The following is a 16,471-nucleotide window of genomic DNA, read 5'->3' as shown; positions in this document are numbered from 1 at the left end:
CACCCAATCCACATATATCGATACCATACTGAGGAGATTCTCTATGGGGGAGTCCATGAGAGGATATATCCCAATGTCTCATGGTGTGAATCTATCCAAGTCTATGTTCCCTAAGACTGTTGAAGAGATAGAAACCATGAGCCGCATTCCATATGCGTCTGCCATAGGCAGTATAATGTATGGTATGATATCTATTCGGCCTGATATTGCATATGCACTGAGTGTTGCAAGCCGATATAAGTCGAATCCCGATCTACTGCATTGGAAAATAGTGAAGTACATTCTTAAGTACTTGAGAAGAACTAAGAAATTTTTCTTTGTATACGGGAGTGGAGAACTAAAATTGGAAGGCTACACTGATTCTAGCTTTCAATCAGATGTGGATGATTCGAAATTGACCTCTGGATTTGTATTCAAGCTCAATGGCTGTGCTGTCTCTTGGAAGAGTTCCAAGAAAGACACCACAGCGGATTCGACCACTGAGGCCGAATACATAGCTGCATCGGATGTAGCAAAGGAGGGTGTTTGGATGAGGAGTTGGGTGTCATTCCTCAAACAGTTGATCCTGTAAGGCTCGAGAATTGTCAATTGGCATTGATGTGAGACTTGAAACCATGAGAATGCATGACATATAGAGTGGAATTTTTGAAGCATGGCCGAAGCCACACCGCACCCGCGGTGTTAGAGATACAGCAACCGCGGTGCATTAAGAGGAAATTAGTGAAATTGTGCGAACAGACACCGCACCCGCGGTGCTAGCACGACCGCACCCGCGGTCTAGGTGCTGCAATGTTAGATTAATTTGCCGTGAGCACAGCGCACCCTCGCTCTTGAGTTGCCGCACCCGCAATTTGCATGCGAAAATGCCACCTTTGAATTTCGTGTTGACACATGGCTTGGGGTATATAAGCTTGCATGACACCTCATTTTCTTCATCTGATCAGCAAGTAGGAACCGAGAGAGCTTGGAGGGAGGAGCTTTCATTCTTTTGATCTTTAACTTGAGAGTTTGAGTGATTTAGCCATCCGATTTATATTCCGAGTTAAGATTTGTGATCCTTGCATCGTTGGCTACGAAAGGATGTAAGTATTGTTCATTTCCAGCATGTTTCGATATTTATGTGTTGGGGAAATTCAGATTTGACATAGATTATGTGTTCTTGATATTCTAAGCGTCGTAGAAACGTAAATAGATCGAATTTCAGACGCCGTATGCTATTGGTTCGATTTTCAGCATGTCTTATTGCAGAGTATGTCGATTTTCAGAGTTGGAAGGGATCATGTCATTGATATTGTGATATTGATGAGATTATGATATTGTATTATGTTGAGACTGAGTTGACCGGTACCGAGAATTACGCTGTTATACCGTCAATTTGTATCGAGATTTATTATTGATTGGAATATGTGTTGCTTTGAGTTAGAGATTGATATTGTGTGTCTATATATTGCCATTTCAGATTTGAAGTGACAGGTGTGACATTTGATTCGAGATCTTGACAGACAGTGCGACAAGAAAGGTATAATTCATGTGGTCACGGGATTGCACAACTCGATTCAGATTTGATACGAGTTTCCCTAAATCACATACTAGATTGTTATTACATTGATTATGTAATGCCTTGTTTATCGATTTATATTCGAGTCCTGAGATAGGAGAGATTGGCAGACTTGCCAAAACTAGACGTTTCGGTGTATCGACGCATATGAGCAGATTTGCTATATGTGTAGACCCTCGATACAGAGTTGACCGAAGTCTAGGAATAAGACGTACCGTTGCCCCGAGTGGCTGGGTAGGTGACAGACCGTCTTATTCACACCGGGATCCCTAGATTAGAAATGAGTCGAGTCAAGATTTAAATGTTGAATACAGATTTGTATTCTTCTACATGTTTAGATTTATATTCATGTTACTTGATACCTATGCTATGCTTTTGTACATGATTATTACATTGCATGCATCCATGTTTTATACTGGGATATGTTCTCACCGGAGTTATCCGGCTGTTGTCGTGTCTGTATGTGTGCATGGCAACAGGTGGGGCAGGATCAGGGTCACGACGAGGAAGAGAGAGTTGATAGCGTGGAGATCTCGGGCGTGGAAGATTCCTAGTGTTTCCTACTGGACTTGTAGCACTTATGTTTGTAGTTGTTATTGAACACTAGTGTATGTTTGTACGCACAGACTTGTATGTACATTACGTTGTTTAATTTCTATTGAGACATGTGATGCTTTCGTTAATACATTTAAATTAATGTTAAAAGCAAAATTTTGACCCACATTTTCGAACAAAGATCCAATTAAATCCCAAAAGAATAGAGTTAGAGCCCGGGTCCCCACAGATCCAGTCCCGGTCTACTGTGACAACACATGTGTCGTAGCACAAGCGAAGGAACCGAGGTCTCATCAGCGATCCAAACATATACTGAGGAAGTTCCACATAATCCAGGAGATTGTGGGAAGAGGAAACATATCGGTAGAGAGAGTATCCTCCGCAGATAACGTTCCTGATCCACTAATGAAGCCCCTGCCAACACCATTGTTTGAGAAGCATCGCGAAGCAATGAGTCTAAGATCTATGGGTAGTTAGCTATAGGGCAAGTGAGAGATTTTTAGAGTAGGTGGCCGGCAAGCCAACTTGTGGCTCGGACTTTATTGACTCTAATGTAAAACAATCTTTATTTTAGTAATATTTTAAGATTTTATTCGATTATGGCATTATAATTTATCTGTATACCCATGCAAGCTGCATAGATAAAGTCCTTGAATATATAATAGGTACCATGAGGTTTGCGTCACAATGTAATATCATGAAACTCATTAGCAAGTATACCGTATATTCTAAACAGGTTCCTAGTCGAATCAGCCGCCTAAAACAAGGATAAAGGTCGCTCGAGCTTGAGACTAGCATCTGTGGTGTAAACGCCATGTTTCATTGGCAAGGGCATGGAGATTTCCATTCACATAGATGGGTGATCATATGATGATGTACTGAACAACCCTCCCTCGGACTATCAAAGTGGTTCCCACTTATCGAGTAGAATAGTCCGCAGTTATGGTTGTACATCATTAGTCCTTTGACCCGGGAAAATGTAGGGACTATACGTACTAGCATGCACTTTGATCCGTTTACCAACTCCATCGAGGGTCATCACGTGGCGAGGTTGGGTGTAGTTTTGAAATACGTAGGAGCAAATGCATTGTAGTCGGGGCTTCACCGTTCGCCTATGGGTGAAGATATCCTATGTGATCTGATGAGTTAATAGTGCAAGGAGTCTCTGGCCAGAGCAAGAAATGTGCTTTAGGGAAAGGTGTTTTCCTAGTTGCACATGCCATGCAACTATTAGTACTCAAAGATAAATCGCATCGTTATCGAATTCATATGCAACTCTCGATATACCAATGGTTGCAGATTCGATCGGGATATTTGTGTTGAAGGGACCGTACTGTAGGCTAACCATGACTAAAGGTTCTTTCAGGCACTATCAGTGATACCTAGGAGATCATGGGGCGATGCTACTAGACGCTCTTACCATGATCCGATGGGTCCAATCAGAAATGAATTATGACATTCTTGATCAAAGAGTTGATGAAAAGAATGGGGTTAACTAGGGTAAACCCGAATAAGAATAAATATTTTTCTGAATCACATGGAGATGTGAACAGCTGTATCCCTGAAAAATCACATGGAGATGTGAACAGCTGTATCCCTGAACCACTGAGGGTCACACAAGTATCGGATTCTGTGTTTTCGTTGAGATAGTCAAATTTCAAGTAGTTGGAATTTGGCGACTATAGTTTGATGGTGATAAAACATTAAGCTTATAAAGGAGTTTATGAGCTGATTCCATATGATGGAAGAACTGGAAGTTGGCATGATTGCTAAATAAGGAAGGAGAGTGGAACTGCCTGTTTTGTGAAGGAGTTCACTAAAAATGGCAGCTGCCAAATATGGTAACTGCCAAATATGATAACTGCCATATATGGGAAGTTCTAAATTTGGTAAGTGAAAATTTTGATCTTCGAAATTTTCGATTTTCATTATATGAACAAGATTTGTATCATTGGTACATCGGCGCTCTCGGATCGTCGATCAGGGTTATAATGAGTTCGGAATCATTTTTTAGTAAATTTGAAATTTACTAATTAAATGATTGTGCTAGTAGTGATGACTACTAATATGCACAACTTCCCATGAATATTCTAGAGGAGTCTAGAATTAAATTAAGTAGGGAGTTAGTTTATAAATTAAATAATAGTTATTTAATTTAATATACATATACATGTATATATTTTATATGGTGATATGAAATATGTGTATATAATATTATTATATCATGTATTATTCAAGATTAATAAATATGTTACATATTAATTATATGAGAGTTTAAATATAATGAAATTATTAGAGTCCTTGTGGGAGAAGAACTCCTAATTGGATTAGGAGTCTCACTCTAGATATAGACCCTTAGGGCTCATAATTGAATACCACAATTTTCACAAAATTCCTTTCCCTTTCTCCCAAGAAAGTGATGGCCACCATAAGGAAAATTGAAATAGATTTTGGCAATTAAAAAGCAAATTTGATTTGCTTAATATTTGATTAAGAATAAATCAAGATTTTCAAAAACAAAATCTTCCCAATTCTCCAAAAGAGACTCTCGGCCACTTCATTGTTAGAAGAGAAAAACATTCGGCCACTTTGCAAAAAGGTGAAGAGAATTTGGTCGCGCTGCACTGTCTCCGGATTTTGGAATTCGAAGGCTACAGTCTCAACGCACAAATCGTTTGTGATTTCTAGTGCAATCCAAGCAAGGAACAAAGTTTCTGATCGTGGACCTAATTAGACGATCAAAATTGAAGAGCCGTTCGTAGGAATTTACAAGAAGAGCTATCTCTGCTTAAACACCGGAATAGTTTGGAGTCCAAGCGTTAAGAACGCAAAGGTATAATTCTAAATGCCATATGAATGTTTTAAACACACGACGCCCAAGAACAAAATTTTTAAAATTTCGCTGCATCTAGGGTGCGAGAATATGATGTCCAAACAGATCATTGTTCTGTCTTATGTGTAGCATGTTGTGTTGATTGCTTCTACCCAGAAGCGCTGAGAGATGTCTGCATCTGCTAGCATCGTTCCAGCAGCTTCTTTAAGAGTTCTGTTTCTCCTCTCAGCCACTCCATTTTGTTGAGGCGTTCTAGCAGCTGAATATTCATGATGAATACCCTGTTCATCTAAGTACAACTCAAGAATCTTGTTAGTAAACTCAGTACCCTGATCACTTCTGATATTAATGATGGAAGTAGATTTTTCATTTTGAATCTTTTTCAGAAGCTTGATCAGTAGACTACTAGTTTGATCTTTTCCAGTAAGAAATATTACCCATGTAAATCTCGAAAAATCATCAATGACAACAAGTGTATACTTCATTCCCCCTAAGCTCATGATAGGGATTGGACCAAACAGGTCCATATGCAATAATTCAAAACACCTTGAAGTTGATTTACTACCTTTATTCGTGAAGCTAGATCTCACCTGCTTTCCAAGTTGACATGCAAAATAAACATGATTCTTAACAAAGCTAATATTGGGCAATCCATCAACTATGTTCTGCTTGTTGAGACTATTTATCGACTTGAAATTCAGGTGATTCGATCTCTTCTACTAGAGCCAATTCTTATCAGTAAGATAGGCAACTAAACATGTAGGAACAGTAGCATGATTCAAGTTCCATGAAACTTTGTAGGTGTTGCCTTCTCTCTTTCCAATTAATACAGTAGACTCCGCAGAATCTTTAACTATGCATATGTGCTTCTGAAAAGCTACAGAATAACCATTATCACACAGTTGACTAATGCTAATCAAATTATAACATAGATTCTCAACCAGTATTACATCATTAATAGTTATGTTACCATGGATAATCTTACCCTTACCCACGGTTTTACCATAGTAAATTTTTCTGTCCACTCATGTGTCTTGAGCATCCACTGTCCAGATACCATGTGGAGCTGCTGATTCTGATTTTCTTCTATTGTTCCTGCAAACACAAATTTTAGTATCTGGTACCCAAATCTATTTGGGTCCAAGCCTTATCAGTCCTTTAGGGACCCACATTTGTACAATTCTTGGTGAACTTGTACTTCGGGTATCCAAAGAGGTGTGTGAAACAGAAGGTCAGTTATTTTCTAACAGTATGAATATTTGAATGTTGTTCTTCCCTTCTGTTTGTGTTGTCTGGCCTGTATCTCTTCTGAACAGGTCTAGAATTATAGTATTGGTAGTTTTCAACCTTCATAGGGGGTTGTCCTCTTGAGTTGAATCCTCTACTGGATCCAGCACTCTGGTGAACTCTAGCCTTAGGTTCAACATAACCCAGACCATAATGATTTCTTCTGTTCATCTGATTTACATTCCTTTCAACTCGAACAGTTGATACTTTAGGTTAATATACCACACTGGATTTGACAAAACGAATGAATTTTCCTTTGCCTTTATCCAGTTATGGCTTGGTACTGGTTTCAGAAGTGCTTTCATTATTGCTGAATCCGAGACCACTTCTGTCACCGGATTGCTTCTGCAACTCTTGCATCTTCTCTAAAGAAACAGAAGACTTGTTCCATGCATTTACCAGAACAGACAGCTTCTGATTTTCAGATCTCATTGTCTGGTAATCTGCATTTACTCTTTCATTTTCATTTCTCAACTTATTCATCTCAACTTTTAAATCATTGCAGCTATTCTCTTGCAAACAAGTGAACTCACTGACTTGATTTTTTGAGTTTTGATTTTCAGTTTTAACTTCCTCGAATGACTGATAAAGTCTTGAGTACTCTTCCACCATGTCATGCAGTGCTTTAATCAAATCAGTTCGTGTAAATTTGTCAGAGTCAAAGTCAAGTTCCTCTCCATATGTCGAGGTTGGTTCTACATCCGCCATAAGATATTTGATCTCTTCTGAATCACTTTCACTAGAATGAATTTCTGAGTCAGAGGACTCAGAAATAGAATCCGCCCATTTAGACTTGCTTTCCTCAGCAATCATAGCTTTGCGGTCTCTTCTGAACTTCTTGTCATTACTTTTGTATTCTTTCTTCTTCTGGTCATCTTTCTTGGGCTTTGGACAATCAGCAATAAAGTGACCAATCTTTCCACAGTTCAAGCACGCCATATCACCAGGTGGTGGTAAATCCTTCTTGAAGTTCCGATTAGGACTTTGGTAAGCACGGTGATTCTTTTTCATAAATCTGGAGAATTTCTTCACAAAGAGAGACATAGCATCATTGTTGATCTTTACAGCAGTCTTTTCAGTAGTGCTCTCAATAATGGAAGATGGTGATGCTGTTGAAGCAGCTGTAGCAGTAGCGGAAACAGTAGCAATAGTAGCAATAGTGGAAGCAAGAGCTTTGGTTGGTAGATTTGTAGAGGGCTCTTCTTCGCTTCTTACTTCCAATTCGACCTCATAAGCCTTCAAGTCAGCGAATAAGTCATGTAGCTCTAACTTTTTTAGATCTTTAAAAACTATCATAGCCATTGTTTTGACGTCTCATTACCTGGGTAAATCTCTTCACCTTGAGTGCTACTTCTCTATTTCCATGCTCTTTCCCGATAGCTGCTAATTCATTAACCAGGCTGCTCAACCGTTCATCAAACTCATTTAGAGTTTCTCCAGCTTTCATTTTCAGATTTTCAAACTTCTGCATTGCTACAGACAGTTTATTTTCCTTTGTCTGCTTATTTCCTTCACATATTTGAATGAGCTTTTCCCAAATTTCTTTCGCGGTAGAACACATCTTGATTTTGCTGAAAGGTGTTCTTATCAAGAGTTTTATAAAGAATGTCCTTCGCGACGTTGTCGAGATTGGTTTTCTTCTTATTTTCGCCAGTCCATTTGCTTCTTGGTTTTACAACCATTTGCGGTGCACCAACAGTAACAGCAACAACTGTGTTAGGCTTTAAAATCTTTAATGGACCTTATATGATGGCATACCACATGTCATCATCTTGGGCTGCAAGATGAGCTTGAATACGGATTTTCCAATCATCAAAGTCTTCTATTGAGAACATAGGAACCTTGCTGAAATGTGCCATAACTGTTTGTAAATATTTCAGAACAAGAGAAATCTTCTCTGATACCACTTGTTGGGGATCGATGAAGAGTTTAGAGGTGGGGGGTGAATAAACTCTTTCCTGTACTGATAGATTTTGCAACAGGTGCTAGAATCCTGTTATAGATTGTAGCTGTTCTTGTTCAAGATTACGTCCAGCAGATCACAATAAGAAGTGCGGAAACAATCCAATGGAGTATGGTGAAAACAGTAATAACAGTAGACAGTAGAACAGTAGTTGTTTATGGAAGTTCGAAGATAAAATCTTCTACGTCCCCCCTTCTTCTGTTTCCAGAAGGTATCACTAAAAGATTTTGGATTTTACAGTACAACACTTGTACACACCCACTTCAGCAGGACTTATCCTTTGATTACTGAAACTCTTATTAACTCAACACAAGATGATGCGAACGTGGACGTCCCAAGGAAAGCATGGGATCCTTTGCAGTTGCCGGAGGGACCAATTACGAGGGGTCGACTAAAGAGATTCAAGGAGGCACTATTAGGAGTCATGAACAAGCCTAAAGGGGTCGTGATGCATGGGAGTACGCTTGGAGGCCAACGGAATGTCATTCAAGCATTGGGGGAGCTGACCGAGTCTGGACGGACCTGCACACGGACCTACACACGAGGTCCGTGTCCTTTACAACCTGAGTTGAGCTTTTCCAGTGCCTGTACGGACCTGAAGACGGACCCAGGCATGGGGTCCGTGCCCTATGTTATTGGCGAAGACAGTGCCTACACGGACCCGTACACGGAGGTGAGCACGGGGTCCGTGTCCTTCGATCCCGACTGAAGATGAGTTACAGTATGTACACGGACCCAGACACGGAGGTCTGCACGGGGTCCGTGCCTAGTGTTTCTGCGTGACAAAATTACCTTTTTTAGAGTTTTATTTTGTTAGGAAACTAGATTTCATGGTATCTTTTGATATAAGACATATATTGGACGAATTTTTACACACAATACACATATTATTTTGAGTTTATCAAACTTGTGAGATTTTTCTCTCAACTTTTCAAAGCCAAGCTTTGTTAAATCAAAAATCAAACTTATCAAAGTTTTTAACTTTGTGGCGTTTGTCGGTCGTTGCTTGTGCGGATTGTCGTAGGCAAAGTTCTTCGAAGGTTCGTATAGTTTTCGATTGTTTATCCTCGTGTTTATTTGTAGCTAAACTCTTGCTATTTTAAAGGTGAATATCACACAATACTTGAATCAAAAGATCGGAAAAACACACGCGTCTTGTAATTGTAATTGAATAGAGGGTGCGATTCACTTTTAATCGTGTTTGCTATTTATTCGTATCAAGATTCATATCATTTGGTATCAGAGCTTTAGGTTTATTGAATTCAAGTAAATTATCTTGTTCTTAAATTGCAGATCTGTATTATTTCATCGTTATTATCAGATCTGTTTTGTTCTATCGTTCTTCGTAATTTTTTTCGTGAATCTATGATTCTCGAAATTTGTTGGTGACTTTTTTTTTTGGGATTTTCGAGTAGTACTCAAAAAAAAAAAAAAAAAAATTCCGAAAATTCACCATTATTTCTTTTTGATATATTGTTCTATTCCCTTTAGAGAGTCATATTCAATTGCCTCTCAAAGTCAAAAAAAAAAACAAAAAAAAAATTTCCCTATTCGAATTTCTTGTCTATACAGTCCAAGTGAGTCGGTCGCATTTGTTCACAAGTTTGAACTTCGATTGTTTGATATACCCACAATACAAAGCTTGAGCACTTCCAAGAGAGCTTTCAAAATTCGAGTGATACACTTGAGTGCGAGTGACTTTTCTTTGGAGTGAACGGTGAGTATTTGTTGTGAGCAAACAAAATTGTGAGGGAAAAAAAAACGAGTGAATTTCTTTGGAGTGACCGTGAGCATTTGGGTGAGGATTATTTTATTTCTACTAACCTTTTCTTTCAGGTACAAATTTGAAATTAAATGGAGAGGGAGGTAGGAGATAGTTCGAATTCGGGGGTGTCTAAGGCCCAAATGGATGCGTTGTTTGGGGATTTTAGTAGGGTGATGACGACCCAAATGGAGTCGTTGCATGAGAGGTTGGGTAAACTTGAGGTTAGTGTTAGTGGGGGTAAACCTAAGCCTAAGGATTTGGGTAGAGATGACGAGGAGTATGATCTAGGAGGAGGCGATGAGAGTCAAAATGAGAATTGGGGTAGGAATGGAAGAGATAGAGGATTTGGGAGAGGAAGAAGAGAAGCTATGAGGGGTAGGTATGAGGAGACTAGGGAAGATGGTCACATGGGTTGCATTAAGATGAAAATCCCTTCATTCCATGGGAAATCTGACCCGGAGGCGTACCTAGAATGGGAAAAGAGGGTAGAGTTCGTATTTGCATGTCACCACTACTCCGAACAAAAGAAGGTGAGGTTGGCGGTGGTTGAATTCTTAGACTATGCTCTCATTTGGTGGGATCAATTAGTGACCACTAAAAGAAAGTATAATGAGAGACCCATTGAATCTTGGGATGAGATGAAGAGTGTAATGAGGAAGAGGTTTGTGCCTAACCACTATTATAGGGAGATGTTTAAGAGGTTACAAACTTTGAAGCAAGGGTTGAAGAGTGTTGAGGACTACTATAAGGAGATGGAAGTACTCATGATTAGGGCAAATACTGAGGAGGATAATGAAGCAACTATGGCTCGTTTTCTTTGTGGCTTGAACAGGGAGATTCAAGATCAAGTGGAGCTTCGACACTACTTAGATCTAGAGATGGTGCAAATGGCCATTAAAGTGGAGCAACAACTCAAGAGGCGAGGAGTTGGCCGCACCAATCAAACCGGAGGTGCATCTTCTTCTTGGCGACCACATGCGGCCAAGCGAGATGATAGCAAAGTGGTGACCAAGCCTAAGTTTGAACCAAAGCAAGAGGCACCTAGACATGGAGTACAAGGTAAATATGAAATTCCTACTACTCGTTCTAGAGATACAAAATGTTTTAGATGTCAAGGGTTGGGCCATATTGCTAGTGAGTGTCCTAATAAGAGAGCCATGTTTTTGAATGATTATGGTGAATATGAGTCTCAAAGTGAGGGGGATGGCGAGGGTAGTGATGATGATATGTCGGAGTTGGAGGATCCCGATGAGGGATATGGGGCGGTTGTAGGAGAAGCTCTAGTGACTAGGCGAATCATGAGTACCCAAGTCAAAGATGAGGAGATTAACCAAAGGGAGAACTTGTTTCACACTAGATGTTTTGTGAGTGGTAAGGTGTGCAATGTAATCATAGATGGGGGAAGTTGCACCAATGTGGCTAGCTTTGAGATGGTTGAGAAATTGGGATTGCCTACAATAAAACATCCTCAACCATATAAGCTTCAATGGTTGAACGATTGTGCGGAGGTGAGAGTGAATAGGCAAGTTCTAGTGTCCTTTTCAATTGGGAAGTATGTGGATGAGGTTTTGTGTGACATGGTACCTATGCATGTGGGGACCCGGGCTCTAATTCTTTTTCTTGGGATTAAATGGATCATTAATATAAAAAGTGGGTCAAATTTTCGCTTTTTACATTAACTCAAATGTAACTAAACAACATCAGTTCTTTATTTATTTTACAACATACAAACATAATATGCATGTCTTATTCTGTATGTACTCAACTGACCATGTATTAAAAGACAGTACATAATAAAAGACAACTACTGGTCCATCTGCTACGCCCGTGATCTCCACGCTATGTCCATCGCTCATCTCTGTCGTGACCCAGATCCTGCCCCACCTGTTGTTATGCACACATACAGACATAACAACAGCCGGAAAACCGGTGAGAACAAATCCCAGTATAAACATGTATACATGCAATAAAACAATCTAAAACATGAAACATGCTAATATGAATGTCATTCATATATAATCATGCAATGCGAGTCTAATCATGTCTAGATGCGACTCGACTAAAAACTCTAGGGATCCCGTTGTGAATAAGACGTCACTGTCTGTCACCTACCCTACCAATCGTGGTGTTGTACGTCTTATTCCTAGATTTCGGCCTGATCTGTATCCGCGTCTACAATAGGGGCGGTGATCTTCCCCTAAGCTGTGATATCGCCGAACATCTAGTAGTCTGCCTGATCTCCAGACTGCCCTATCTTAATGCATGAATACAAAATCTGTAAACAAGCATAATGCAATGCTACATGATCTGTAAACGAAGCATAGCAAGATCTGCATACAAGTTCTATAAACAAATCTATAACAATCATAATCATATCAAGGTATAAACAATAAAACAAGTATGTGATTTTGGTTGGGAAACTCAAATGTGATCTCATTTGAGTCATGATTCCCCAAACAAAACATGTACTATACCTTTCGTCGTAGAATCGCTGTCACGGTCGCCAAATTGAATCTGAAATGTAAATGTTGATACGCACTCTATCAATTTCTAATCTAAACCAACATATATCCAAGTCACTACGTAATCTCAATACATTTCGACGACATAACAACGTAATTCTCGACACCGGTCAATCAAATTCTCAACAGATATCAACACTATCTTATTCTCAATCATAATCCAATACAATATTCATCCAAAACACAATAATTCTATCCCAATAATTCATAAATCATACTGAAATTCATAGGAAATACATATGATATCATTTCTTTGATCCGTTTACAAATATATCATGCTCAATACGTCAAGAACACAATATAACTATCATATTCTAATTTCCCAAACATCTGAATTTTGAAACCTGTTGAAATTAAATGAAACTTACATCACTTTGTAGCCGTCGATGCAAGGATCAATAATCTACTCTCGGATTTAAAATCGGATGGCTCAATCATGCGAAATCTAAATTCAAGAGCAAGAACTATCCTTCTTCCCTTTTCTCCCTTTCTCTCGGCCGTGTTATCTGAGCAAGAATGAAATGAAGCCAGCTCTATATATACTTTGCATGATTTATAACACATGGCTCATTCTTCATAAGCCACGCATGACCGCGGGTGCGGTGCCCTTAAGAGCGCGGGTGCGCTGTGCCCACGGCAGTTCCAGTATTTTCCATAATGCATCGACCGCGGGTGCAGTACAGTTGGGACCGCGGGTGCGATACCCCTACGGTATTTACACCGCGGGTGCGGTATGGTTAAGACCGCGGGTGCGGTCTTGCTTCGCACCAAATCTTATTTTCCCTCTTTACACCGCGGGTGCGGTGCTGTCTTATACCGCAGGTGCGGTATGGCTTCGAATTATTATTGCATAATTCTACATTTCAAGCCAAACTTCTCCATCTCTTATTTCTTATCTCTATGCCCATTATTCATAGCATATCTATTCATTCAGAATGATCACTCGGTGTTCTGGGCATTACATTTCTCCCCCTCTAAGACCTAAGTTCGTCCTCGAACTTGAAATAAATCAGTTAAAGTATTTAAGACAGTATTAAAATCAAAAACTGACTAAATACTTACATCATATAAATAACTCGGGGTGTTTCTTTCGCATGGTTGCTTCTGTCTCCCATGTCGCTTCTTCGATGCCATGACGACTCCACTGAACTTTCACAAGTGGAATAATCTTCGTTCTGAGTTTCTTTTCTTTCCGATCAAGAATCTGTATCGGTTGTTCCACGTAGCTCAAAGTCTGATCAAGTTCAGCTTCGTCAGGTTGAATGACATGAGAAACATCTGGCATATATCTTCGCAACATTGTATACATGAAACACGTCATGTATTCCGGATAGAGAAGGAGGAAGTGCAAGTCGATAAGCTCGATCGCCAATCTTCTCAAGAATCTCGTAAGGACCAATGTATCGAGGAGATAGTTTCCCGCGTTTGCCAAATCGAACAACGCCTCTGAATGGAGAAATCTTCAAGAATACTCTATCTCCTGCCTCAAATACTAACGGTCTACGCCTGATATTGGCATACTTTGCTTGTCGATCTTGTGCTGTCTTCATCCTCTTCTGAATGAGTTTCACCTTTTCTGTCATGTCGCGAATCATATCTGGCCCCAGTTCTGGCACCTCTGAAACGTCATCCCAGTATAGCGGAGATCTACACTTCTTGCCATACAAAGCTTCAAACGGTGCCATCTCGATACTCGTCTGATAGCTATTATTGTAAGAAAACTCACAGAGAGGTAGGGAATCTTGCCAACCAATGCCGAAATCTAGCACGACGGCCCTTAACATGTGGGGACCCGGGTTCTAACTTTGTCTTTGGGATAAAATGAATCGTTAATATAAAAGTGGGTCAAATTTTTCGCTTTTTAATATTAAATCTAAGGTATATAAACAACATACATGCCTTATTTAAAATACAAACATAAGGTACAATATGTCTTGTTCCAACTACTCTGAACAACTAGTAATAAAATACAGTACATGTCAAAGTACAACTACTAGTTTTTTTGCTAAGCCCGAGATCACCATGCTATGTCCATCTCTCATCCTCTGCGTGACCCAGATCCTGCCCCACCTGTTGTTATGCACACATACAGACATAACAACAGCCGGAAAACCGGTGAGAACAAATCCCAGTATAAACATGTATACATGCATATAATCAATTAAACATGAAACATGTTATCATGAATGACATCATATGCACATGCAATGCAATGCGAATCAAACCATGTCTGGACTCGACTCGACTAGAACTCTAGGGATCCCGAGGTGAATAAGACGTCACTACCTACCCTCCAATCGGGGTAATGTACGTCTCATTCCTAGACTTCGGTCTGAGCTGTATCAACAGCGGCAATAAGAGTAATGCCTACTCCTATGCTGAGATACACCGAAACGTCTAGATATTTGACAATGCCTGTCAAAGACTCTCCTATCTCAAATGCAATGAATATCAATATGTAAACAACGTATAATCATATTCATGGCTGAATATCATACTGATCATACATGCTTGAATACAATTCTGAAATCAAAGCATAACATGTTAAAAGATTGAATATAATGCTATACACAATTCATAAACATGTTACAAAATATTTAATAATACTCGTATGTGATTTTGGTTGGGAAACTCAAATAATATCTTATTTGAGTTACATCTCCCCAAACAAAACATGACTTATACCTTTCGTCGCACACTATCTGTCGATGCCAATTACTCGATGTCAAAGTCGTCGACACCAATCTGAAATAGCAACGTAATATGTGTTTCATCAATTCCTAACCCAATCAATACATATACTATCAATTCACTAGTACATTTCAACACCATTGACGGCATAACGGTGTATTTCTCGATACCGGTCAATCCAATTCTCCCTAATCAAAATTGTATCATTCCTCAATTCATAATCATCACCATATCCAAGACAAGATCTCAAAATCTGCATATACTTCCTTCTATACATGCTGAAAAATCATAATAATAACATACGATATCCGTTCTTCGATCTGATTGCGTTTCTACGATAACAATTCTCTCAAGAACACATATATATAAGCATATCAGCATTTCCCCAATATGTAACTCTCAAAACATGCTAGAATTGAACAATACTTACATCAACTTGTAGCAAATAAAGAGAGGAGTTCAACCCTAAAATCGGATTAAAGTTTGGGTGGCTAAAACTTGAAAAAATCACAATACAAAGCCTTGAAGAAAGTTGGAAGCTCTTCTTCCTCTGAAATCACGATTTCTGTTGCTGAATGAAGGGAATTTCGAGGCCAATCTATATATATACTTTGCATGTTTTCGTACACATGGCAAATCCTTGGTTGTACACGGCTCTCGCTCGGGCGGACATAAATTTCCGCCCGGGCGAGAAACTCTCGGCCCTGGACTAATTTACACGCTCGCTCGGGCGAGCAAAAACGTCCGCCCGGGCGAACAACTCTCGGCCTTCGCCCATTCCAGCAGCCTCGCTCGGGCGGTCAAAAACATCCGCCCGGGCGAGTGACTCTCGACCCTTCTCCGAGGCATTCTCGCTCGGGCGTCAAAAGCGTCCGCCCGGGCGAGTCACTTTCGCCCAAAAATTTACATATTTAACTTTTAAATCTCAACATAATCTAGTTGCATTCATATCTCAAACTAACGTGTTATAAAATCTTGGGCATTACATTTCTCCCCCTCTAAGACATAAGTTCGTCCTCGAACTTGATATAAATCAATTAGAGTATTTAAAACAGCATTATCATCTAAAACTGGATAAATACTCACATCATTGAAATAACTCGGGGTGTTTCTGTCTCATGCTGGCTTCTGTCTCCCAAGTCGCTTCTTCGATGCCATGACGACTCCACTGAACTTTCACAAGTGGAATAATCTTCGTTCTGAGTTGCTTATTTTTCCGATCAAGAATCTGTATCGGTTGTTCCACATAGCTCAACAGTCTGATCAAGTTCAGCTTCGTCAGGTTGAATGACATGAG

At 39.7% G+C, this 16,471-nt stretch overlaps 1 protein-coding gene across 1 annotated transcript in view; it reads right to left on the bottom strand.

Moving 5' to 3' along the window:
- Positions 1-5,665: 5,665 nt before the first annotated feature.
- The window catches only part of LOC140824165 (uncharacterized), a 51,477-nt gene continuing 40,671 nt past the window's right edge, over positions 5,666-16,471 (bottom strand). The window contains 5 exon segments of the mRNA XM_073185762.1: positions 5,666-5,815; positions 5,932-6,041; positions 6,518-6,985; positions 7,145-7,469; positions 7,555-7,633. Coding sequence (XP_073041863.1) covers positions 5,666-5,815; positions 5,932-6,041; positions 6,518-6,985; positions 7,145-7,469; positions 7,555-7,633 — 1,132 coding nt within the window.

The sequence above is a fragment of the Primulina eburnea genome, chromosome 2, assembly GCF_022965805.1.
Source record: "Primulina eburnea isolate SZY01 chromosome 2, ASM2296580v1, whole genome shotgun sequence".
In the NCBI taxonomy this organism is placed as follows: Eukaryota; Viridiplantae; Streptophyta; class Magnoliopsida; order Lamiales; family Gesneriaceae; genus Primulina; species Primulina eburnea.
Note: the sequence above shows the minus strand (reverse complement) of the source record. Positions and strands in the feature narration are given on the sequence as shown.